The 26063-nt window shown below is 52.4% G+C and overlaps 2 protein-coding genes across 4 annotated transcripts; one reads left to right on the forward strand and one right to left on the reverse strand.

Annotated features, from left to right (window-relative positions):
* The first annotated feature begins 3550 nt into the window (after positions 1-3550).
* Positions 3551-18228, forward strand: CAP1 (cyclase associated actin cytoskeleton regulatory protein 1). 3 transcript variants are annotated; one of them, XM_074555968.1, is made up of 13 exons: positions 3551-3689; positions 9792-9904; positions 10407-10507; positions 10900-10977; positions 13155-13298; positions 13387-13472; positions 13970-14075; positions 14168-14339; positions 15168-15343; positions 15531-15654; positions 15758-15840; positions 16323-16466; positions 16840-18228. In XM_074555968.1, exons 2-13 carry the CDS (start codon positions 9811-9813, stop codon positions 16921-16923), a joined length of 1392 nt encoding a protein of 463 aa, XP_074412069.1. In that variant the 5' UTR covers positions 3551-3689; positions 9792-9810; the 3' UTR covers positions 16924-18228. The 3 variants fall into 3 exon arrangements, with proteins under 3 accessions (XP_074412069.1, XP_074412070.1, XP_005494743.1); XM_074555969.1 differs by having other exon boundaries at positions 3574-3618; XM_005494686.4 differs by lacking the exon at positions 3551-3689 and adding an exon at positions 8776-8795.
* PPT1 (palmitoyl-protein thioesterase 1) lies at positions 17706-24216 on the reverse strand. The gene is made up of 9 exons (XM_074555970.1): positions 24058-24216; positions 23724-23833; positions 22863-22990; positions 21437-21507; positions 20662-20764; positions 19687-19777; positions 19496-19594; positions 19265-19336; positions 17706-18940 (listed from the first exon to the last, which is right to left on the reverse strand). Exons 1-9 carry the CDS (start codon positions 24155-24157, stop codon positions 18818-18820), a joined length of 897 nt encoding a protein of 298 aa, XP_074412071.1. The 5' UTR covers positions 24158-24216; the 3' UTR covers positions 17706-18817.
* Between the last annotated feature and the right edge of the window lie 1847 nt (positions 24217-26063).

Raw genomic sequence — 26063 nt, forward strand, 5'->3', positions numbered from 1 at the left:
ACATTCCCTGCTCCCACGGCACAAAGGGGGAGAGCCCTGCCCTCCCCAGTGCCTCCAGGAGCTGGAGAAAAGGGGCTGGGAGCAGCCTCTTCCATGGATGGGGTGAATTCCCCACGGGGACAGGGCTGGTTCCTTTTGTGGGGCACATTGGTCACACTGAGGAGTTGAGGGCTGAGCTGAGAGTGGGGTGTCTGGGGGGAAGGATGTGGCTCATCCTTTGTTCCACATTTGGGTACAAAGGACAGGAATGAGGATGGGGGGGTTAAAAATAGCCAGAGGGATCAGCTGGGAATGCTCCCAGAAAAAAGGCAGAGGGTGGGATGGGGATGAGGGATGGGAGATGGTTTTGTGCTCAGAGGGTGGGGCTGTGGAGTTTCTGGGGCAGGGGGACAAAGCCAGCTCTCTCTGCAGCCCCTGTGCTGGGGCAGGTGGGTGGCAGGAGCATCCTCTGAAGAGGAGGAGGAGGAAGGCTGCAGCCACCAGAGCTCGGGGTTGTTGGGAATGTTCTGACCCTGCCCTGCTCCTGGCCAGGAGTTATCCCAGCCCTGGCCGTGACCTGGCTGCCTCTGAGGGGTGTGGGCAGTGCTGCTGCTCCAGGGCTTTCAAACATTGCTGAGAGCCTTTGTTTTTACTCAAAGACAGAAATAAGGGACACTTTATTCTTTGCCTCCTTGTTTTCCTTGTTTTTTTGGCTCTGTGGAGTTCACAATGAGGAGTCTGGGTTTTTTTCAGCCAGCCCAAGAGACTAAAACCACCCAGAGGAGCTTGAACTGTGGGCTATTCCTCACTGAGCATGCCTGCCCTGTCTGAGGCTTTGAAGAAAATGAGATGTGTGGGGGGAAAGTGACCATGAGAGCTGATAACACTGGAGCCCTGGGCAAGGCTCCAGCCTGGGAGCTGGGATTGTGCTCCAGTTTGCTCTCAGAAGGCTCCACTGCAAGCAGGGAGAAGAAATGAGTGGAAAAAAAACACACAGGGAGCTGTTGCCTGTACCCACAGCTTAATCCACACACAGCTTGGGCATGGAGAAAATGCATCCAGGGGCTGGGAAGCATCTCCCTGGTGCTAGGGCTGCCACAGACTTGGGGTGAGGAAAAGGCAGGGTGCATTTCTAGGGCTGGGCTGGAAATCAGCCCTGAATCCCACCTGAAGGGTCCCACACCCACCTGGGCCAGCCCTGAATGTGGGGGAGCTGTGCAGGAGGGGAGCAGAGGGCTCTGGTCTGCTCTGGGGACCAGATGAGTGCAAAGGGGACAAAATTAAACCAAAAATCAGCGCATGAACCTGCAGAACTCCAAGGGACAGGACGCAGTGGCTCAGCAGGAGGAGTGACTGCAGGGACAATTCCAGAGGTGACAATTTATTTACCCTGCAGGGGAAAAGTGGAAGTGTGAGGAGTCTCTCCCTGCAGAGAGTGAGGAATAAAGGAATAAACCCCCTCCTTACCTGCAGGAAAGGGGTAAAAACCCTCAGGTTTATCTGGCATCCCAGGGGTGAGGATGGATTTCCCTGGGCTGGAAGGATCCTGGAGCAGCAGGAATAGCCCAGGGCTGGTTCCAAACACCAAGCACAGGTTCCCACAGGCAGGGATGTCACCCCAGGGTCCCCAGGGAGGCTGGATCAGGGGACAGATCCAGCTGGGAATCAGCTCAGCCTGGGAAGAGGCAGCAGGAATGCTGGAGCAGGCTGAGCTCAGCAGAGTTAACCCAGCCTGGCTGTGCAGGATGGTGTCACAGCTGTCCCCAGGGGTCACCCTGGCTGTGCCACCAGCCTGAGGTCACTCTCATCATCTGCAAACACGGGCTGACGTGGTTTTGGTGGGCTTTGGTTAATATTTTGCAAAAACCACTGTTCCCAAGTTTGTTAGCAGCCCCAGGGCTGCTGCACATGGGCAGGAACGATGGGGCAGTGATGTGATTTCCTGCTGGAAAAAAAAAAAAAAATAAATAAATCCATTTTCCCAGGAATGAAGCTGGGCTCCAGTCCCCTCCTCATCCCACCACGAGGGACACAAAAACCTTTGGCTTTTTCCTCTCCTGTGGCTGCAAAAGCCCAAAAGCTGCTGTGTGAGGGACACAGAGACGTTTTAGACAAAACAGGGCTGAAACATGAAGTAAATATGAAAAATGAAGTAAATATTCCCAGGGAGCTTGGCGAAAAGGGAGATGAGCAGCAGGGATGGAGCAGGTCACTGACACACGCCACTCCTCTGTGCCCCAGCCATTCCAGGAACTTTTTTATTCCTTATATAACTTTTAATCCCTCCAGGAACTGCTGAGGATGACCTGGGCAGGGCAGCCCCGCTCTCCCCTTCCCCATTCTCGGGTTGTTTTTTTGTTCCTCTCTCCGTTCTCTGGGATTTCTCCTTTTTCTCCCCACGGGTGCTGCCCACCTGGATTCCCCCTGCACCTGGCTGCTTCTCCCTACAGCCACTTTTAGGATGCTGAAAAACACAAGTTATATTCTTATTATTTCTTATTTTCTATTTCGGTGATGGAGACGGGGCAAGGGGTACAGCGGGTGTGGGAGAACGAGCCGACAAAAGCAGAAAGCAAAGGGCAGGAGGAACGACTGCAGGGACAATTCCAGAGGTGACAGCTCAGTCTGTTTACCCTGCAGGGGAAAAGCGGGAGTGTGAAGAGTCTCTCCTTGCAGGAGGTGAGGAATAAAGGAATAATCCCCCTCCTTACCTGCAGGGAAAGGGGCAAAAGCCTGGGGTTTATCTGGCAGCAGGGTTTGTGAAACACCCCAGGGGTGAGGATGGATTTCCCTGGGCTGGAAGGATCCTGGAGCAGCAGGGATCGCCCAGGGCTGGTTGCGAACACCTCGAGCTGAGCCAAGCACAGGTTCCCACAGGACAGCAGAGCCTCGCCGGTGTCACAGAGCCCCGCTGGGTGTCAGCAGAGCTCCGCCGCCGGCTGCGAGCCCCATCCCCGAGCCGTGACCATCTTTGGTAGCGCAGCCGGGCAGGAAGCGGCGGCCGCGGCTTCTCCTCCTCCTCCTCTTCTTCCTCCTCCTCCTTGCCAGCCTGGCAACGTGTCCCAGCCATTACCGGGACAGTGTCTCAGCCATTACCGTGACAGTGTCCCGTTCCTTCCCGGTCAATGTCCCAACCCCTTTCGGGGATCTCAAACCTCCTGAGGACCCCCCCATACCCCAGCAGCTCCTCCTGGGGCATGAGCAGCCCACCCGGCAGGGTCCCAACTGGGGCTCTCAGACGCCCCCAGCCCCTCGGTGCGACCCTTTGGGGGTCCCGGAGCCCCCCCAGCCCCTCCAGGGGTCCCAAATCCCCCCGGGGGTCCCGAACTCGTGACCCCGCCCACACATGAGACCACGCCCATCACCACGCCCATCGCATAATAAACCGCGCCTTCAATTCAATCCACCAATCGCAGAGCGGAATCCGCCCCGAAGCTCCACCCCCTTCGCCACACCTCTCAACAGTTCTGGCCACGCCTCCCGCCCCGCCGGCCAATCGCACAGCGGCTCTCCCGAAGCCCCGCCCTCCCCGCCGCGCCGCGCGCCGTGCGCACATCCGGCGCGCGGGGCGGGGGCCGGAAGCGGCGGGCGCGGCGGGGCTGGGCGGCGCCGGGAGCGGCGGAGCGGGAGCGGCCGGGGGTGAGCACCGGGCACGGGGCACGGCCCGGGTCCCAGGGTGGGAGGGAGTGAGCGAGTGGCACCGGCACCGGGTACGGCCGGGGATGAGGATCTGAGGGTGGGAGTGAACGGCACCGGGCACCGGGCACGGCCCGGCTGAGGGTCCGAGGATGGGAGTGAGCGAGCGGCACCGGGCACGGCCCGGCTGGGGATCTGAGGGTGGGAGTGAACGGTGCTGGCACCGGGCACGGCCGGGGCTGAGCGCGGATCGGCACTGGTTACGGCCAGATCTGGGGGCGGTACCGGCGAGAGTGAGCGGGCACCGGGACCAGGACCGGGATCACGACCGGGCACCGGGACCAGGACCCGGAGCGGTACCGGGGACCGCAGGACCGGGGCCGGTGGGGGATCCTGGCCCGGTTGATGCGGGTGAATCCCCCAAAGGCGGCGGTTTGGGGTTAATTTGGCACAGAACGGTGCAGACACCCCCGCAGGGCTCTCTCGGTTACCGGGGCTCGCCGGGACGGGCAGGCGGGGCTGATCCGGTTTTTGGGGATTTCTGTTCTCCCACAGCCCGGGCTCCCTCTCCATCCCCCGGGTGGTTCCCGTTCCCAGCCCGTTGCCGGTTCCTCCTCTGCGTTGTGCCTGGGATGGGATTAATGTGTGATTCCAAAGCATTCCGTGCCGGCCAAAGGAAAATTACAATAATTACTGGATTGTTTGGCAAATCCCGGGGTTCTGGGATTCCCCCAGGTGCCCTGAGAACCCAGGGATCCGCGGTGTCAGGACACTGCTGCGTGTGCCCGTCCTGTTCCTGTGTCCCTGCGATATTGCTGAGCTCTCTGAAAGCCAAAAATACCCAAATTATCCATGCAGAGAGTTCAGCTGAGCGGGCCGAGCTGGGGCAGGCTCAGAGGGATGCTGAGCACTCCCAGGCTCAATATCCCCAGTTATCCATGCAGAGAGCTCAGTTTGTGCTGGGGCAGGCTCAGGATTGATGCTGAGCATTCCCAGGTTCAATATCCTCAGTTATCCATGCAGAGGGCTCAGCCTGAGCTGGAATAGGCTCAGGATTGATGCTGAGCATTCCCAGGTTCAGTATTCCCAGTTATTCATGCAGAGGGTTCAGTTTGTGCTGGGCAGGCTCAGGATTGATGCTGAGCACTCCCAGGCTCAGCTGGGCAGGCTCAGAGGGATCCTGAGCAGCCCCCAGGCTCAATATCCTAAATTATCCATGCAGAGGGTTCAGTTTGTGCTGGGCAGGCTCAGGATTGATGCTGAGCACTCCCAGGCTCAGCTGGGAAGGCTCAGAGGGATCCTGAGCAGCCCCCAGGTTCAATATCCCGAGTTATCCATGCAGAGAGCTCAGCCTGAGCTGGAACAGGCTCAGGATTGATGCTGAGCACTCCCAGGCTCAATATCCCAAATTATCCATGCAGAGAGCTCTCCCCATGCTGGAACAGGCTCAGGATTGATGCTGAGCACTCCCAGGCTCAGCATTCCCGATCTGCAGCTCCCTGCTGCACCCAGCCCTGCTCAGAGCCCACATCCTTGGTTACCTCCCTGCTGGATTCATCACCCTGGCAGGCAGAGGAAGTGAGAGGAGGGTGGCAGCTGAGGCTGGCAGGCACAAACCTCCCAATTCAGAGGATTGTGCTGAAAAAGGAGCCTTTGCTCCAGCGCTGAGCTTTAACCCCCTCTTAACCTGTGAGCAAAACAGCAAATAACATTTCCAATGGCTTCAGGAGGGTTTGTTGTATGGGAAAGCTGGAGCAGGGGCCAGATGGATTTTTATTTTTTTTTTAAAGGCACTCTTGGTTTTCTAAATCAAGTGGATCTGAAATAGCAGGAGCAGGCAGCACGGGTTCTGGCGCAGTGTCAGCAAGTATTGTTGGATATAAACAGCTGAGATCTCTGTCCTGGCAGCTGCTGGGACCAGCAATAGCTGTCTTGTGTTCATGGCAGCTCCTGACCACTGCCTAAATTCAGGCTTTTGACTCCTGCCTTGAGGAGCTGAACTGTTTAAAAAAGAAAAAAAAAATTTCTTCGGGCTTTTGGCAGATATAAACGTTGGAAATCATCTGGTAGCTGATCCCCTGAGATATCCCAGTGTCAGCTCAGAAATAAACTGTGGTATGTTCCTAATTTAGTTGTCCCATCTTTATTTCTTTTGCCTGTAGGAACAGGAAGTGGCTGATGCAAATGTGGTGGTGCTGACAGCAGAGTGTCGGGCTCGCTGTGAGCACAAGCGTAGGTTTGGCTTGCTTTGCCTATAAAACCAACATTTGTGTCTTCCAGAACGTCTCAGGAAGGGCTCAGGTTCATGTGCTGTCTCAGGCAAGGAAATAATTTCATTTTTTTGAGAATTTTTCATTCTGAGGCTGGGACAGGCCAGCTTCTTCCCCAGACAGGAAACTCCTCTTGCTGGGATGTGCAGGGTTTGGAGTAAATGATGTTTTCAGCAATAAAATCCTTTTATTTATTGCTCTGCTCAGCCTGTTTGTGGCACAGCATGTCCCAGGCTGAGATGGGAATAAAGGGCAGTTGATGGCTGAACAAATGTGCTGTGAAAAGGAATGGCCCCTCTGGCCCTGGGTGAAACTGTGTTTGCTGCTTCTGCTCCGCTGCTAATCAAAGTTCAATTGAATTGGAACGAGATTTAAATTTAAATCCTGTGTTGATGTCCTGGAAGGGAGAGCTGGGAAAGCCTCCCTCATCCCTCTGGAGCACAGCAAAAATGACTCCTGGATGATCTGTAGAACAAAAAAAAAATTATTTTTGGGTGGTCTGTGTTCTCATCTTCCTCTTCATAATCTGATAATTTGCACTGAGACACGTAAAGTCATTCTGTGACTTTCTGTGGAATTATTTTACATTTACAGTCCAGTAGACAAAACACTGTCTAGGTGCAGTCCTGTGTGGTTGTTTTTATTTTCCTTGCTGAATGTTAATCTCTGATTTAGTTACAGCTCAATCTTTTTATTTCCCTCCGTGTGGGTACCCAGGCAGCAGAAATAACTTCATCCACAGGGCAAAGAGCACAGGGAGGGTGAGTCAAGGGGAGGGACTGCCATCCAGGACTTTGGGTTGCCTGCACTTAGCTCTCATTTTGCTGCCAATTTACCGACTGACTTATCTTTTAAGTTGCCCTAATGCCACCCATTAAAAGGAAATTAAAATGAGTTCACCATCTGCCTGGCAGCAGCAGGTTTGCAGAGCTGCTGTGGGGCACTGGGGGTTGATGGATAAACAAGGCAGGACTTGTCAAATACAGGGAAAGGGAGCACGGGATCCCAAGAAATGCTGATTTTGAGGTGTTAATCCCACCCAGAGCTGAGGGATGTGCTTCCTTCCTTTGCTGCCAGGGTAGGAAGCAGTTTTCCATCTGGATTTTCTGCCTGGTAATCCTGATCAGAGCTGCTGGGGTAGGAAGCAGTTTTCCAGTTCTCCATCTGGATTTTCTGCCCAATATTCCTGATCAGAGCTGCAGTTTGCCCCTGCTGGGGTAGGAAGCAGTTTTCCAGTTCTCCATCTGGATTTTCTGCCCAATATTCCTGATCAGAGCTGCAGTTTGCCACTCTTGTGGGTAGGAAGCAGTTTTCCAGTTCTCCATCTGGATTTTGTGCCCAATATTCCTGACCCAAGCTGCAGTTTGCCCCTGCTGGGGTAGGAAGCAGTTTTCCAGTTTTCCATCTGGATTTTCTGCCCGGTAATCCTGCTCAGTCAGAGCTGCAGTTTGGGCAGTGGGGCTGATCAGATTAGAGCCTTGCCAGGGATCAGTGCTGCAGGGCTTTGTTTGAGTCACTTTGATTGGAGTTTGAGTCAGGCTGGTTTTTGAGAGAGCTGATTTCAGGCACAGCCTGCACTGCTGTGTGCTGAGAGCAGGACTGCTCTTTACAGCATTTTCAGATTGTTCTGCTCAGGAGACCACAGCTCTGTGCAGCCCCCAAAAACCTGTAAGAAACAACAATAATTTGGTTGCCAGTGCAGTCAGGTGCTTTGTTAAATGTTAAATTTACCCAATTTTAACTGGTGGCTCTCCTGGTAGTGCCAAGCAGAGGTGACAGTGGGGTCTCAAACAAGACCATGGGGCAGAGCTTGAACAGATTTCTCTTCCAGAGCAGCTCTCTGCATGACCAGGCTGTGTAAAATGTGATTTAAGTGTTGCAGCAGATGGGACTGAAGGCCAGAGAACAGATTCTGCTCGTGCTGGCAGGATCCATGTGTAAATCAGTTTGGAGAGATCACTGTGATGACATTTCCAGTGTTAATTTTCTGATGGCTGGGGAAAATACTGCTCTGGGTGCCTGCTGCCCTGTCTGAGCATGGAAGTGGCTTTTTGGGGGAAAATCCCACATTTTGTGAGTGGGGGCAGCACAGCCAGCCCAGCTCTGTCCTGGCTGTGCTCCCAGGGGAGCTCAGGGTTTTGGAGGGCTCACAATTGAAGATGAAGGGCTGGAATTGAAGATGCAGGGCTGGAATTGAAGATGCAGGACTCCCAAATAATGATGCTGGGCTGGAATTAAAGATGCTCACAATTAATGATGCAGGACTCACAATTAATGATGCTGGGCTCACAATTAATGATGCTGGGCTGGAATTAAAGATGCTTACAGTTGAAGATGCAGGGCTGGAATTGAAGATGCTCACAGTTGAAGATGCAGGACTCCCAAATAATGATGCTGGGCTGGAATTAAAGATGCTTACAGTTGAAGATGCAGGGCTGGAATTAAAGATGCTCACAGTTGAAGATGCAGGACTCACAATTAATGATGCTGGGCTGGAATTAATGATGCTGGGATGGAATTAAAGATGCAGGGCTGGAATCAAAGATGCTTACAGTTGAAGATGCAGGGCTGGAATTGAAGATGCAGGGCTGGAATTAAAGATGCAGAGCTCACAATTAATGATGCAGAGCTGTTCATTGCTCTGATGCCGCAGAGTTTCAGCTTCTCTGGACTCTTTTTTTGGTGTATCTGGAAGGCATCCAGTGGGGTTTGTGCACAGTGTGTGCCCTGGTTCAGCACGGACAGAGGAGGAAGCTGCTTCTCTTCCTCCTCTCCCTGCCCCCCGCAGCAGGGCTGCCTCTCCTGCTGCAAGGAGGGAGACAAGGGTGGAAAAAGGGCCTTGTTTGTCTTGTGAGAGCATGTTGGGCTCGTGACTAACGCTGGATCTGCCCCACATCCTCTGGAAATGAGGTGAGAACGTGCCCTCTGAAGCAGCGGGGCTGGTGAGCAAAAGCAAAACTCGCAGTGAGAACTCGAGGTTTCCTCTCGGAGGGGATCCAGGGTCAGCTCGGCTGAGCAAACCCTGCCTTCCTCTCTGGGGGTGTTTGGGGAAGGATTCCCCCCTCCAGACAGGGCTTTGAGCCCCTGCAGGCTGCAGAAGGAAGCTGTGTGCAGGCCACCGCGGTGATTCATGCTGTAAAACCTTTTTGATGAGTGCTGATAAGATAGAAATGCCCCAGTGGCTGCTGTGCTGCTCCCTGCCTGCATTCCCTGGGCATTACTGTGCAGGGAGCCTGACCTGTCTGGTTGCTCGGTGCAGAGCAGTCATTAATGGAAAGTTTCTGTGACTTTTAAGACTTTTTCCAGATGACGTGCAGCCAATGGCTGGCGTGCCTGGGCCTCTTTCCTGTGTGGTGGCTGCAGGGGAGGCTCTGCAGAGGAAGAGCAGGGGCTGTTGTTGCACAAGCAGCTCTTGTGCAGCTGCCAGGGTGGCTCAGGCTCTGTGCTGGGGGAGTGCTGAGCTCACTGATGCTCCTGGGAGCAGGTCAGGAGTCCAGGAGGTCCTTGCAGATGCTTTTGGAGATTTAAATTCACTGCTTTTCACCTGGAGAGTGTGAGCTCCCAGCAGAGCAGTGACTGTGTGGGACTTTGGCCAGGAGCTGGCTGCAGTGAGGGCCTGGGCACACCTTTGTGGTGTCACTAGAGGTTAGAAGGTGGAAATTTCATGTCCTTACACATGTAAGGAGCCCTTAAAATGGAATAGGAACTATTCAGGAGTGAGTGTGGCAACAGCAAGAGGCTGTTGTGTAACCCAGCTGTCTGTGTAATGGCAGGGTGCACTGCTGGCCATCCTCAGGGTGCACAGCTGGGCTGGAATGGTTCTCCTGGAACTGGTAGAGCTTGTAACAGCCAGCCATAAACGCTGTGTGGCACCTGGGGATGGAGTAACCGTGTCCTGTTGTGCAGGTTGTGGACAGCAGCAGACATGGAGAGGCTGGTGGAGCGCCTGGAGAAGGCTGTGGAGCGCCTGGAGAACGTGTGCCAAGGCCCTGGCATGTGTGGAGATGTCTCTGCCAAAGGTGAGGCCCAGGGCACCCCCAGGGCACTGCAGAGCTGGCACAGGGCTCCCCTGGGGCAGCCAGGCTGGAGGGGGCTGCCCATGGAGATAAAACTCTGTGGCTGCAGCACTTCCCCAGCCTGGGCTCAGCCCCCTGCAGGTGGGAGGTGCTGGGGCAGCCCGGGGGTGTCACCCTGGTTTTTTAAGGTTTTCTAAGCCTTCTGATGTTGACATTCTTGTAGTGAATTCTCTCACACACTTTCTGTAAATAACTCATTGTTTTTCATTCCTTTATGGAGGAGGAGAGAGTTGATGGACTGTTGGTTTGACCAGTGTCATTGCAGAGATGTCAATGTCACCTTCCAATCCACTGTCACTTTTGTAAAACTATAAATATTGGAGTCAGAGAATAAAACTTCCTTTTTTTCCCTTCACCTTGAGTGGTGGTGTGCTTGTGTTCTCTTGTGTCCTTCAGCAACATGGGGGTCCTCCTGGTGATCTCTGTGCTCTGGTTTTTCCCACAGGAGTGGCTCAGTACGTGCAGGCTTTCGATGCCCTGCTGGCCGGGCCCGTGGCTGAGTACACCAAGATCAGCAGAGAAGTCGGTGGGGATGTGCAGAAGCACGTAAGGACCCTGTTCCCCTCTGCTCCAGGGGTGCTGCCTCTCCCTCCTCAGGGCTGCAAGGGCCAGATTTGCTGCCAGGCCTGCATTCCCCTGGCACTGTGTCCCAGGACCTTTACAATCCCTGAGGGTTCAAAGCAGATGCCCAGATAACTCCAGGTTGCCACCTACACACTCAGGGTGGATCCAACCTTCTCCTGGAAATCCTGAAGTGCCTGGCTGTGTCCAGACCTCCTTCAGGAGGCCTGAAAGCTCCCCAGCTCCCTCTGCTGAGGTTCCTCTGGGGATGGTTCCTCCAGGAATGTGTTTTGGCTCGGTGTGGGTGGTTCCTCACAGCTGGGGTGGTTTGTTGTGTTCCACAAGGGAATCTCCCTCATGTTTGTGTCTGTCCTCAGGCTGAGATGGTCCATGCAGGCCTGATGAGCGAGAGGGCTCTTCTGGTGGTGGCATCTCAGCATCAGCAGCCAGCAGAGGTGAGTGTCCCCTGTCCTGCTCCAGTTCCTCTTTTGGCTCAGCTGTGACCATGTTCACAGGGGTCTGAGGATGAGGGAAGAGATGAGGATCTGACTCCATGTTTCAGAAGGCTGATTTATTATTTTATCATATATATTATATTAAAACTATACTAAAAGAATAGAAGAAAGGATTTCATCAGAAGGCTGGCTAAGAATAGAAAAAGAAAGAATGATAACAAAGGCTTGTGACTGATCAGACTGTCCGAGACTGCTGACTATGATTGGCCATTAATCAGAAACAACCCCATGAGACCAATCCCAGATGCACCTGTTGCATTCCACAGCAGCAGATAACCATTGTTTACATTTTGTTCCTGAGGCTTTTCAGCTTCTCAGGAGATAAAATCCTAAGGAAAGGATTTTCCATAAAAAATATCATGGCTGCAGCCCAGCTGTGACAGCCCAGGTTCCCCCAGCACTCACAGCCACCCCTGACCCGAGGGCAGAGGTTTCTGATCAGGGATTTCCCACACTCTGAGGGCATGAACTGCTCTGGGTGCTCCCCAATATTGGGCAGACCCAGATGTTGGTTCTGGGAGCTGCAGAGCTGACATTTCCCAGTTGTTTCAGCAGCTGTGGGGCTGTCAGCTCCCAGCCTCTGTCTCCAGTTTCACCTGGCACCAGCTCTGCTCAATCAGTGCTCCCTGAGGAGCTGCAGACAGGAGCTTGTCTGAGCCAGGAGCCACCCTGGGATTTGTGGAGCTCCTGCTTTTCATTATGTGATGCTGCTCAGAGACTTTCAGGCATCAAACTCCTCCAGGAGCAGAGCAGACACTTGTCTCTGCTGAATGGCCTCTGAATAATGGCTGGGCTTTTAGGATTGATTTGTCCTTAGCAGGTAATTTAACACTTTACCCTGGGCTGCTGCTTCTCAGCAGGATGTGTGCCTGAGAATCTGATCCTGAATGCATTGGCTTTTCCCTGCTGAGAACTGTATTTTCCTGAGCAACAGGATCCCACCTTGCTTTTCTTTGCAGTTATTATCTCACTCGGTCGTGCCTTCTACTGTTACATTGTGGGAGCTGGATTGCTGTGCTCCCTTCCTGTTCACTGCAAAATTGATCTGCATTTTTCCCCCTAAAATCAGCGTTGGAGGCTTGTTATGTTCCACCAGGCTTGCTGGGATGCAGCTCTGTGCAGCCTCTAGCCTGAGAACCTGCTTACAAATCCCACGGCCACGTTATTTAAATAAAGGATTATGAACAAAGAGCAGCCTTAATCTAGGGTAGCTCTTTGTGCAGGTTGTCTGGCAGGAGTCTAATTCTGGAGCAGCCAGTTTAAAATGCAAAATGTGTGAACTCTCAGTGCTTGTGCTGAAGAATTTCCCCATCCTGGGACTGGAATGTGCTGCTGGGCTGGAGCTTCTGCAAGTGTGGCCTGGCCAGCAGTGCTTGAGACCTCTCAGTTTTCATCTAAACAGAGATGAAAAAGCAGCAAAAGCAGAAGCTGAGGTTTTGGAAGTCGAGTTTTGCCCAAATTTGTCCCTCTCTGCTGCCACCAGCAGGAGACTCTCCGATGCTAAAGGAAGGGAAAGTTTCCTTAGAGGCATCTCTGGAAATGTGGAATTGGCTCTTTGCTGTCTCTGACCCCAGAGCACTTCTGGCACTTCCAGTCAGCATTCCAAGGGAACAGCACACAGGAACAAACTTTTACCATCCAAGTAGTGAAGGATTGACTCGAGAAATAGCTGGAATCCTCAAATCTGGCTTGGTGGGAATGACCTTAGAACTTGCTGGGACTCTGGTTGTGGGGCAGGCTGTGGGTGCCAAACCTGCCCAGCACCCCTTTCTCCAAGGGTTCATGGAGGAGAGGAAAAATTCCACAAACTGTGTTGGAACAAAAGAACCCAGGAAAGGCAAATGCTATTTCTGTCCTCGTTACTAACAAGCCCTGTCAGTGTCTCCTGGATTGAACATGAGTCACAGATCTTGGCGTTCTCCCACGGCGCCGATCCGATGGGAGCAATGACTTCAGCTGGAGGAGCTGGGCTGTGGGACCAGGCCTGGACAGGAGCTGCAGCAGCCACTGCTGCCAGCTGGAATCTTGTTCTGAGTCCCCACCAGCTCAGCTGTGCAGCCATTGCAGAGCCATTCCAGTGCTAATTAATCTCTTTAATTGCCCTGTGTCGTTTGCAGAACGCCTTCTCAGAGCTCCTCAAGCCCATCTCGGAGCAGATCCAGGCTGTGCAGAACTTCAGGGAGAAGAACCGTGGCAGCAAACTCTTCAACCACTTGTCAGCAGTCAGTGAGAGCATCCCAGCCCTGGGCTGGGTGGCCATGGTGAGGAATCCATGGGAAGGGCATTTCCTTGGGCTGCTGGGGAGATTCTGAAGGGCTGCTCAGTGCCAACGTGTTCTCTGTGCTCTAGGCTCCAAAGCCTGGTCCTTACGTGAAGGAGATGACTGATGCTGCCATGTTTTACACCAACAGGATCCTCAAGGAGTACAAGGATGTGTAAGTTCATTTTTCTCCTAAGGGTGGTGTTGAGCCTGGCCAGCTGGGGCTGTGTGAGTGCTCACTGGGGTCTGAGGGTGAGGGAAGAGATGAGGATCTGACTCCATGTTTCAGAAGGCTGATTTATTATTTTATCATATATATTATATTAAAACTATGCTAAAAGAATAGAAGAAAGGATTTCACCAGCAGGCTGGCTAAGAATAGAAAAAGAAGGAATGATAACAAAGGTTTGTGGCTCAGAGAGTCTGAGCCAGCTGACTGTGACTGGCCATTAATTAGAAACAACCACATGAGACCAATCCCAGATGCACCTGTTGCATTCCACAGCAGCAGATAACCATTGTTTACATTTTGTTCCTGAGGCTTTTCAGCTTCTCAGGAGAAAAAATCCCAAGGAAAGGATTTTCCATAAAAGATGTCTGGGACAGGGCTGCTCCAGCATCTGCCCACAGCCGCTTCCCTCAGCCTTTAATTCCTCATTTTTGTGTTCTCAGAGATAAAAAACAAGTGGACTGGGTGAAAGCTTACCTGAGCATCTGGACAGAGCTGCAGGCCTACATCAAGGAGTACCACACCACAGGGCTGACCTGGAGCAAAACAGTGAGTGCTGCTGCAGCAGGGAGCCTGGGGAGGGCTCAGCGGGGCAGGAGCAGAACCAGTGCCAGCTCCTTTCCTCTTCCCTGCTCTTCCAGGGTCCCGTGGCCACAGCAGGGGCCAAAGCAGCCCCTGCCCCCCCGGCTGGGCCTGCACCCCCACCTCCAGGGCCTCCCCCTCCTCCTGCCCCTGTGAGCTCCAGCACGGACGACTCGGCCTCGCGCTCGGCGCTGTTCGCGCAGATCAACCGGGGAGAAGGGATCACCTCGGGTACGTGGGGGCTCAGCGAGGGAGGGGCTGCTCTGCTGCTGCTCCTGCTGCTGCTGCTCCTTGTTTTCCTGCTGCCCCTCAGTGCACCTGCTTAAAAAAGACATAAAATCCCACCTGGCCCCAGTCCGGGGCTGGCGCTTTCCCAGGGACAAATGTGTGGGGTAAATGTGGAGGGTAGCAGCCCTAGAAGGTTAATGAGTAGGAGGAAGATTATGAGGGATATTAAAATTAGGGCTCATTTGTGTCTTTTTTTGTCTAAGGGTATTATTAATTGTTTTGTGACTAGCTTGATAAACCATAGCTGGAGGGTGGAGAGTCAGTAATTCATTGGTTGTCTAGGGAGGGAAGTGAGAGAGCTGGGAATGTTATTGAGATGAGGATTGTCACCCTCATCATTGTCACCCTCACCTGGCAGGTGGAGCTAGGCATGAACTTAATACCTGAGGCTGAGCCTTTTGGTTGCCTGCATCTTTCTGGTGCAAAAAGTGCAATTTGGCAGCTGTTGTTTGCACAGAATTTTCCCCTTTTTTGTGTTGCCTGGTGAGCACATCAGTTCAGGAGGTGCTGGGCTTGGAGCTTTTCCCAGCTGCAGAGTGGAAGAGCTGTGGCACACTCTGGTTCTGTGGTTCATGTTGTGTTCTTGTCACTATTGCAGCAGCATTTCCTGCTTCCTCCTTCCCTTCCTGTCACTCACACGTAGCCCCAGCCTCAGGAGTTTATTTGTGTTTTAACAAGTGTTATCTTGGCTAGGATAACCACTGATGCCTGGTGTTTGGGGAGCTGCATTCCTGGAGGGGAGCTGGCTCTCAGCTTTGCCTTCTCTTGCAGGCTTGAGGCACGTCTCAGATGACATGAAAACCCACAAGAACCCAGCCCTGAAGAACCAGGGGGGCCCCGTGAGAAGCGGCCCCAAACCTTTCACTGCTCCCAAACCTGCCTGTAATGCTAACCCCTCCCCAAAGGCGCCTCCTTTGCTAGAATTAGAAGGCAAAAAGTGGAGAGTGGTGAGTGCCTGGTGCTGGCAGGAGTGGGTTGGAGGGATGGGAGCTTTGGAGAAGCAAAGGGGGCTCTTCTGGAGAACTTTCTCCTGAGAGGAACCAGCCTGAAGGCACCTGATTGTTTTTAAAAGGATTTTCATGGATTAATTGCTCTGCATTCAGAAAATGAATTGTGTTTCCTCTGCCTTTTCAGGAAAACCAGGAGAATGCCACTAACCTGGTGATCAGTGACACAGAACTGAAGCAGGTAGCTTATGTTTTCAAGTGCACAAACAGCACACTCCAAATCAAAGGCAAGATCAACTCCATCACCCTGGGTGAGTGGGGAGAGCCCTGGGAGCTGCTCCTGCTGCTGGTGTGTGTGTGTGCAGGAGCTGTGGCCTTCAAAACCTCTGTGCCCTGACCTGCTTTTCTTTGCAGACAACTGCAAGAAGCTGGGTCTGGTGTTTGATGACGTGGTGGGCATTGTGGAGATCATCAACAGCAGGGATGTCAAAGTTCAGGTGAGTCCCTGTGCTCTCTCCTGGCTCTGGAGCAGTTGAATTTCCAGACCAGGAGTGTGCAGCTGTGGAGGATACCCATGAAACACCATCTGTCCCTTGGGAAAGGGCTGAAATTTGTGTCTTTGAGCTGTTGCAGGGTTTGGGTAAGAGCTGGTGGAAAAGCACATTTGGCTGCCAAAGCAGGAGGCCAGCAGCAGGGTTTATTCCAGTTCAGTTTGGGCATCTCATCTGGGATGGTCAGTTTGCCCAGTGCTGGCTCAAGTTTTATTCTAAAGAGATCAGAACAAGAAATTTGGGAAAATCACAAACAAAAACTTTGGATTTCTGCTAAAGATGGGAATATTTGAATCCTGTGCGATCATCACGGGCAGGGCTTGGAGTCCAACCTCTTGCCTTGAAAGAAAACACCCCAAAAATTGCTGTGGCTAATTTTTGGCTAAAAAATTAGGCAGTTTAGGCTAATTGTGCTCTGGCCCTGCCAGGTCATGGGTAAAGTGCCAACGATTTCCATCAACAAGACAGATGGGTGCCACGTGTACCTGAGCAAGAGCTCCCTCGACTGCGAGATCGTCAGTGCCAAGTCCTCGGAGATGAACGTGCTCATCCCCACCGACGGGGGGGACTTTGTAAGTGCAGTCCTTTGGGAGGTGGAAAACTTTGTAAGTTTGCTTTGGAATCCTCCTGCAGCCTGCTGGGGGATGCAGGAGTTGTGTCTTGGTAAAGCCCTGCAGGGAGTGTTGGTTACAGTGGGGTTTGTGGGGTTTGGAGGTTGTGAATGATGATCTGATTTATAAAAATGGCAAAAAGCTTCTGTAAATAAGATTATTGCTGGTTTGTGAGAGATGCTTCTTCCTCAGGATCTCCTGGGGGCAGAACAGGCACCAGTGGTGGTACAGGACAGCACAAAGCTGAGAAAAGAAATGCCTGAAGCAGTGGGAGTGGTTACTAACTCAGCCATAAACTGATTTTTGACAACAGTTCTCTGTTTTTCCCCTCCAGACTGAATTCCCTGTCCCAGAACAGTTCAAGACAGTGTGGAACGGTCAGAAGTTGGTCACCACTGTGACAGAAATTGCTGGCTAAGCCGGAAAGCTCCAAGGCTCTCACCCTCCCCTGGCCCTGCTGTGGGACAAATCTGCTTTCAGATGATTTCTCTTAGATTTCTTGTACCTTTCTGCTCTCAAACTGCTTCTCTTCTACCCGAGAGACACAGCTGCCTGCCATCACTGAGGTTCCTGTGCCTGGGGCTTGGGGTAGGTGGTGGTTGTCACCTCTCTCAGCAGGAAGGTTCTTTTCTCTCTCCCCTTGTCCCATCTAACCGCACCAATCGATCAGAGTCTCGGTGAATGAACTCCACAGCCAGTCCTGGCAGTTGGCTTTCAGAGTGTTGTTTTTGTATTGCCTTTAAGCAAAACTGTTCCATGTGAGAGGAGTGTTGTCCCCTTTTTTACCAAGTGACAGTGTCTGTCAGAGGCCACAGCACCCAGCTGTCCTGGGAAGCTCCTGCAGGCTGCTCCCTCCAGCTCTCTGGAGCAGCTGCTGCCACCACAGGACATGGGAACGGTTTTGTCGGACCAAAGGCTGAGGACCTGGGCCAATTCCACCCTGATTTCTCTCTTCCATCATTCCCACTAGCTCAGTGCATTCCTGATTGTGCCATGACAGGAGGCTTTCATGCCCCAGTGCCACAGGAAGGCTGCAGTTGGTGCCACCAGGGCCACCCAGCAGCCTGGCTGGTAGCTTGGAGCTGAGCACCTCTCATTCCATGAGCCCTCCACCTTCACAAGGCAACCTTTGCCCCAGGGCTTCCTTCCTGGAGCAGCTGAGCTCACGTTCAGGCTGCCAGGATGGTTTTTCTCAAGCTGTGCCCTTCCCCAGAGGAAGGAGCTGCTCCATTCCAGGTCAGCAGTGCAGAGCTGTAAATACCACGGTTGGATCAAGTCGGTTCATCACTCTCTTCCTCATCTGCAATCAGCCCCCTCTGAATCCTGCCCTTTTTCCCCTCCTGTTGCTTGGCTCTTTATTTTGGTGGAAGCTTTGTAGCCTCTGTTCCAGGGCCCTGGAGCAGAGTGATGGATCTCACAGTACTGTACTGACCCACAAAGGGAGCTGCACGTGCTTTGACCTTCATTTTTCCAAAGCCTCGGGTGGCATAAGCATATCTGAAATGCATTTCTTCTGTAAAGTGTCAATGTTCTTTTTCTCTAGTACAAAACTTGCAAAAAAACAAAAAAAAAAAAAGGAAGAATTATGCAAATTTTTTTTTTTTATTTTGAAACTGTCCTGTGACTTGTACTTGTCTTCTCCTGAGGCTTGTGAAAAAAACCTTTCTTATGTACTTAAGATTATACAGAAGATAGAATAAAGTTAATGCCAACTTGCTCATTACTATGGCTCCTGTCTCATTTTTGGGGGGACAAGTCCCCAGGAATACTTTCCCAGAATTTCCTCAGCTCCCCTCCAAACAGAGTCAGCAGCTTTTATTTAGTTTATTAGATGGCAAGTTCTTTATTGATTTGTTGTACAAAAGAGCATAAACCAAGGCATTAGTTGAAAACTGTTCAAGCTGTTAATACTGCTGAATTCTAAACCCTCTTTATTTTCCCAGAAACCCTAAATTTGGCCTTTTCCCCCCTGCTGAAGCAGAGGCTGTGACGTGATTGCCCTGCCTACCATGAGAGTCCTGCTGATCCCTGCACTGTGAGCTGGGTTAATGCTGCCTGCAGGAACAGGGGGTGGAGAGCAGCTCTGAGAACTGGGGTGGGTTCACCAGGGCTGGGTCAGAGTCAGGGCAAGGCTCAGCCCAGCTGGGAGTGCAATTCCACCCTGGCAAAGCCCCCTGACCCAAAACCCCCTGAACCAAACCCCCTCTTGTTCCCCTCCCCAGTCCTGCAGGCCTGGCTGCCCCAAGGGCTGTGCACAGTGGCTGGTGTGAGTTACTGGTGCGAGTTACAGTGAAAACCCTGCCCAGGGAGCTTCACTGCAGGAAGGGGAGGATGGTGCTGTCAAACCACTCTTCTGAGAAGTGCAGGTGATCCCCCTGCACCCCCAGGAACACCAACTTCCCTGCCTTGTCCATCTGCTGCAGCCCCAGGCGATCCTGTGGGGAGAAGGGGATGATTCCGCCTCTGCTCTGCTCCTCCAGGAGGGGAAAAGGGATTCCAGGAGCAAAGCCTGGAGCAGGAGCAGAGTTCATGAGGCACTGAGGGGACCCTGGGCCAGGCAGGAACCCCCAGAGTCACTCCCTGGGTTCCAGTGCCAGGAGGGGCTGCAGGGAAATGTGCCCTGCAGGGAAATGTGCCCCCAAACCAGCAGCTCCTGGCAGGGGAGGCAATGCCCCAGGAGTGACAACAGCAGGGCTGTGGGACCCCAGGGAAGGACAGGAAAGGGGACACAGCAGAAGCCCCCAGCCCCCAGCACTCACCTCTTTGTACAGCAAGGTCTCCTGCAGTGGGATGGTTTCCTTGGCTTGGCCACTTTTGTAAAACCCAAACCACTGCATAAAAATGGATAAAAAACAAATGAAGAGTTGCTGAAGGAATGTCAGGAGCCAAGAGGGCGTCCAGGGCAGTGTCAGGCTGGGTTTGTGCCCAGCCTGCCACCAAAGGACAAACCAGAGACAGAGAAGCCCCAAGAGCTGCCCTGCCTCCCTCACCTCAGAGATTGGAGGGTCCACCATGGTATCATTGAGGAATTTCACCATCACAAAGTTCTTCAGAGCCATCAGGTTCTTCTTGTAGGTCTCATTGATGCCCTGGATGGAAGCAGAACACATCCAAGCCACTGCAGAGCCCAGAGAGAGGGAAACTGCTCAGCCTGAGCCCTCACAGGGCAGAGTGTCCTTACCCTCTCCTGGTTGATGTCAGCCAGGAAAATGCTGTTTTTCCTGTACTCCTCCTCCTTCAGCGGGTCATGCCAATACTCTGCCTGCACCAAGCTGCAGAGGGGACAAAGCAAAGCTCAGCCTGGAGAGGCAGAGCTGCTCCTGAGCCTGCCCTGGGGTGTTGCAGTGTGGGTTTTTTATTCAGCACTACCCCCTGAACCTGACCATGAATTTCAGCTTCTTCGACCAATTTTCAAGCCCAGCCTTCCTAGGAATCCCACTAATCCTCATCTCAGTAACATTCCCAGCTCTCCTACTACCCTCCCTAGACAATTGATGAATTACTGACTATCACAGACATCTTTTATGAAAAATCCTTTCCTTAGAATTTTTCCTCCTGAGAAGCTGAGAGGCCTCAGGAACAAAATGCAAACAATGATTATCTGCTGCTGTGGAATGCAACAGGTGCATCTGGGACTGGTCTCATGTGGTTGTTTCTAATTAATGGCCAATCACAGCCCAGCTGGCTCAGACAGAGAGTCTGAGAGCCTTTGTTATCATTCCTGTTCTATTCTTAGCCAGCCTTCTGATGAAATCCTTTCTTCTATTCTTTTAGTATAGTTTTAATGTAATATATATCATAAAATAATAAATCAAGCCTTGTGAAATATGGAGTCAGATCCTCATCTCTTCCCTCATCCTGAAACCCCTGTGAACACGGTCATAACTAACTGACCCTTAACCCTCCAGCTATGATTTATCAACCTAATCACAAAACAATTAATAATACCCCTAGAGAAAAAAGTGTTGTCCTCAGTTTGGGGTCTGGGATCCAGAACTCAGGGAGTTTTACCATCAAATAAAGTTAAATAAGTTAAATAAAGTTCCCCCCCAGGCCCGTGCTGCTGCCTTTTGTTTCTGTGCTGAACCCCCACAGGCAGCTGGGAGTCTGTGGAGCCCAAAAGGAGGAAGGCTGGCCCTGCTGGGGATGTACTCACTGCTCCTGCACTGCCTTGCTGTAGGCCCCCAGGTCCAGGGTTCTGCGGATCCAGTCGCACAGGTGGGAGCTCTCCCCAGGGCAGCGAGGGAATCCATAAACCCCTGGGCAGGACAGAGCCCAGTCACCAACCTGGGCCCTGCTGCTGCACAGGAACCTCCTCTTGCCCAGCAGGAGCAGAGTCACCCAGGGGATCGGGCAGATTTTGGCCCTGCAAGCTCTCACACAGCCCCTCCTGCCCCTGAGCTGGGGCACGGATAAGGGATGGGGGTGCTGGGGGCTCCCCACAAATCCCTCCCTCTCTGCTACACACAAACAGCTCCAGGAGCTGGGGGGATCTCAGGGCAGAGTATCTGGAATTCACTCTTAAATTCCTTTTTACAACTCCCTTTCCGTGGGGCTTTGCAGGGAAATGTCCCCCCAGACAAGCAGCTGATTTTACAGTCAGCTTCAGGATGTTATTGTAAAATATCCTCGTGGCCCAGAAGGTTCAGTTTCACAATTTTCACAATTTCTGTAGCAATTTCCCCACAAAATAACTCATGCCAAGAGCTCCCAAGGTGGGTAAGAATCCTACCCAGGCAGAAGACAGAGGTTCCTTTCCACTGCCAATTAAGCAAGATCAAGATAATGAAATCAGCAAACACTAATGGGGCCAAACACATCACCAGATCCAGCCAGGAGCACAGGGCTGATTTAACTGGTGAGAAAGTGATGAGAGTTTAGGGAAGAGCCCCCAAAGGTGCCCAGGAGCTGTGCCAGGGGGCAGACACTACCTTGGTGCTGTCCTCCAACGGAGATGAGGCTGAGCATGGCAGGAGCAGGGCACCTCTGGGCCACAGCCCTCCTGTGGGCAAGAGCAAAGAGAACACAAATTCACAGAATTCACAGAATTACCAGGTTGGAAGAGACCTCAAAAATCACCAAGTCCATGCCCCAACCCCTCAACTCAACCCTGGCACCCAGTGCCACATCCAGGCTTTGTCAAACCCCCCCAGGGATGGAGACTCCAGCACCTCCCTGAGCAGAACATTCCAGAACTTCATCACCTTTTGTGTAAAAATCTTTTTCCTGATATCCAACCTAAATTTCCCCTGGTGCAGCTTGAGGCTGTGTGCTCTCATTCTGACAGTTCTGTGTGGGCTTGGGCACTGGGATTTAGAGCAGGAAAACACAATCTGCCCCCTTGGAACACTCCTGTGTCACTGTGATATTTTATAAAAAATCCCCTCACCAGGATTTCTTCTCCTGGGAAGCCTCAGCTTCATGTTTTGCTCCTCTGGAATGTGGTCTGGAGATTGTTTATCCAAAGATGTGAATTGTTTTTAATTAATGGCCAATCACAGCCAGCTGTGTTGGACTCTGAGTCTGTCACAGGTTTTTATCATCATTATTTTCTAGCCTTCTGATGTCTCCTTTCTCTTTCTTTAGTATAGTTTTAGAATGTAATGTAATGAATATAATATAATGTAATTAACATAATATAATATAATGTAATTAATATAATATAATATAATATAATATAATATAATATAATATAATATAATATAATATAATATAATATAATATAATATAATATAATATAATATAATATAATATAATATAATATAATAATATCAGCCTTCTGAGAACATAGAGTCAAATTCTAATCTCTCATCTCATCGTGGGGATCTCATAGCACCACAATCCTGCTTTCAGGAATTAAAATTTTGCATCTGCTGAGCACTTCTAAAAGGTCATAAATGAGGATTTGACCCCCCCAGAGCCTCTGAGCTGGACCAGGAGTGCAGATTTACAGGAACTGTGAGTGTGTGCAGGTTCTGTAAGGGCTTGGGCACTGCTGCAATACTTGCCAGGGGATTTAACCCTGCTTAGAAGAGCAGGAAAACACAACCTGCCCTCTTGGAGCACTCCTACCTTTAGGAATTTAACATTTTGTGTCTTCTGAAAGATCACAGCTGAGGATTTGACCCCCCCAGAGCCCCTGGGCTGGAGCAGGAGTGCAGATTTACAGGAACTGTGAGTGTTCTGTGAGGGCTTGGGCACTGCGATTTAACCCTGCTTGGAAGAGCAGGAAAACAAAACCTGCCCCCTTGGAGCACTCCTGCCTTTAGGAATTTAACATTTTGTGTCTTCTGAAAGATCACAGCTGAGGATTTGACCCCCCCAGAGCCCCTGGGCTGGAGCAGAGTGCAGACTCACAGGAACTGGCCTCCCTGGGAGAAGCCCATGGCGTTGTAGCCGCGCTGGAGCTGCGGGTCCTGGGCCAGCTGCCTGCACACCTCGCTCACCTGCTCGTTGACGTTCATGAAGAAGCTGTTCTCCATGTCCTGGGGACCAGAGCAGGGTGCAGTGTTTGTACCTGTGCTGGGGCTGCTCTGAGGTCTGCAAACACATCACTGACATTTGTGGTTTACAAAGAGGATCTGAGCTTTGACGGGACAGAAGTGAAATTCCTGTTCTGAGACTTCTCTTCACCTTCACTTCCCTTTCCCCTCCTGCTCTGCTTGGCAGAACTGCCTCACATGGGGCACATTTCCCCAAACTTCTTCACAACTTGAATCCCTTCAGATTTTGTTCACATAAATATAAAAATTAAAAAACAGAACCCAGAATCTCCAGAACCCAGAAAACCACCTACATTACACATTATTATTTAAAGAAATTCCACAGCACTACAAAATCCTGTCAAAACCCATGAAGGTGCAGCAATGTGTGCTTGATTACACTGAAATAAATAAATGTTTGCAGAACGAGAAGCAATCGTAAATAAATCCCTGCCTCAGCACAGCCTCCCACGCACTACCTGCACTGGTTGAGTGTGCTAATCATTGGATTTGCATATTAATCCAATTTAGGTCAGGGATTTGTTTTACCTCGGTGCTTTTCTGCAGGCATTAGCTGGACTTTATCGGGTTCTACCTGTCAGAGCTGTTTACCTCAGCGAGAACAGAAAATTGGCCGGGAAGCAGGGCAGGAATCCCGCTGGAATCCTGTTAGAAGCACGGGCTGCAGCGGCTCAGCCCCGCCCGCCCGCAGTCCCGCCGGTGACACGCGGCTCACCTGGATCAGGCTGCTCCCGATCTTGAGCGACAGGACGTAAATCCCGGGGATTTTTTTCTCCACCAGTTTTTTGATGTAGCCCATGCTCACCGGATTGCAGCAGCTGTCTCCTGCAAGAGGGAACACTGGGATGCGCCACCACGCCACGGCCCCGAACCTCTACAGACACACCGCAAGCCCCGCAGCCACGGCACCGGGAGGGGCAGCACCTCCCGTCCCCGCCGAGACCGGCGGTCCGGAGGAAGGGGACACCGGAGCGAGCACCCCTCGGTGCTGCCCGGCTCCCAGACCAGCCCCGCCGCCCCCGCAGCCCTAGAGAAGGGTCCCGGCTCACCCATGCCGTGCCAGATCACCAGGGGCGCGGCGGCGGCCGCGGGGCCCGGGCACAGCCCGAGCAGCGCCAGCACCGGCACCGCTGCCCTGAGCGCCGCCATCTTGGCCTGTCACATGACCCGCCGGCGGCAATGGAGGGGCGGGGCCTAGGGGCGGGACTAATCAGGGGCGTGGATAGCAGAAAGGGCGTGGTTTACGGATGGGGGCGTGGCCTTGGGGCTCATTAGGCCGTGGGTTCGAGTCCCGCTGGTCCCAATCGCGCCCAGAAATCCCAAATTTGCCCAAATTCGAGGCCGTATCCCGCTCCTCCCGGGACACGCGGCCGGGAAAGCCACAAGGCCGCTGCCTGCGAGCTGCCCACGTGGCACTGCATCCTCTGTGCCCTGCCGTGCGTTGGGAATCGGCTGGGCACACCCTGCCTGATTTCCTGCTCCAGCGGCGGGCGCTTGGCGCTGCAGCCGCCAGGAAGTTTTTCTCAGCACCGAGGGAGGAGAAGCCTTCATCGGCCAGCCAGCCCTTCCAGCACAGTGCTGGAAAGCACTTCCCGTTTCCTCGCAGGGGATGCTGCTCCCAGCCCCTTCCCGGTGCCTTGGCTGCAGTCCCGCCGTTGTTTTGGTCCTTCTCAAGTGGCCTTGGCGATAATCAGCGTGCCAGGGGCGGGCATCAACACCAAACACGTGGATATCGCACATCTCTGCCCTCCCTGGCTCTGTGTCCTTCCCTTTCCCAGTCCCACGAGCAATTCCTGCAGTCCCTCTGCAATTCCTGCTCTCCCCTTTCTTCTGTAGCTGCTGGCATTGGAAGCTAAGGGCTGAAATAAAGGCTTAAAATCCCCCCCATTCTTGTAGGGATGTGAAATAAAGGCTTAAAATCCCCCCATTCTTGCAGAGACGATGCTAAGGAGTGAAATAAAGGTTTCAAATCCCCCATAATCTTGTAGGGACATTCTAAGGGGTGAAATAAAGGCTTAAAATCCCCCCCATTCCTGCAGGGATGTGAAATAAAGGTTTCAATCCCCCCCATTCCTGCAGGGACGTTGCTCAGCCCCCCAGGCAGCGTTCCTGCAGTGAGGGAAGGGACAGAAGCACATCCCTGGATAAAGCCAAACCTGCTCTCAGCAACGAAAGAAGAGAATTCCTTCCCTTGCAGTGAATCAAGACACAGAGCCCACCCCCTCCTAGAGAAAATGTGGTGGTGGCACCTGGCAAAGCAGAGCTGGGGACTGTTCTGGGGGCAGGGATGAGTCAGAGCAGGAAGAGCTCCCTGTGGGACCCATCTGGGTGGATCTGGGGATGCGGAGAGGGGAGAGGGAGTGCTGAGTGGGAAGCTCTGAGCCAGGCAGGGAAAGCTTCCTGAACTCAGCAGAGAAATGCCAAGGGAGGAAATGTCTCTGCAACAGGAGAGGATGTGGAAATTCTTCCCTGGGAGGGTGCAAAGCCCTGGCAGAGGTGCCCAGAGCAGCCCCTGGCCAGGCTGGATGGAGCTTGGAGAACCTGGAACAGTGAGAGGCGTCCCTGCCATGGCAGGGTGGCACTGGATGGGCTTTAAGATCCCTTCAAACCCGAATCACTCCATAATTCTGTGATTCTCCGTGTCTGGAGTGGAGCACAGCTCTCTGCTGCTGGCAGGAGTCAGGAGCAGAGGATGGGATGGGCTCACACCATCAGTGCTCACACAGAGACAAAGGGAAGGGTGACACCCTGAGCTCTGTGCTGTCCCCCAGCACCCCCAGAGTGGCTGGGACAATTCCTCCTCCCTCTCTGCAGCCCTCAGCTGTCACCTTGATTTTTTAAGATTTTCTAAACCTTCTGATGTTGACATTCTTGTAATGAACTTCCTCATACACTTCCTGTAAATAACTGATTGTTTGGCATTCTTTTATGGAGGAGGAGAAATCTGATGGACTGTTGGTTTCTCCAGTGGAGAGCTGCCACTGTCACCCTCCAATCCACTGCAGCTTTTGGGAAATCTATAAATATTGGAGTGAGAAAATAAATTTCCCTTTTT

The sequence above is a fragment of the Zonotrichia albicollis genome, chromosome 20 (genome assembly GCF_047830755.1).
Source record: "Zonotrichia albicollis isolate bZonAlb1 chromosome 20, bZonAlb1.hap1, whole genome shotgun sequence".
In the NCBI taxonomy this organism is placed as follows: Eukaryota; Metazoa; Chordata; class Aves; order Passeriformes; family Passerellidae; genus Zonotrichia; species Zonotrichia albicollis.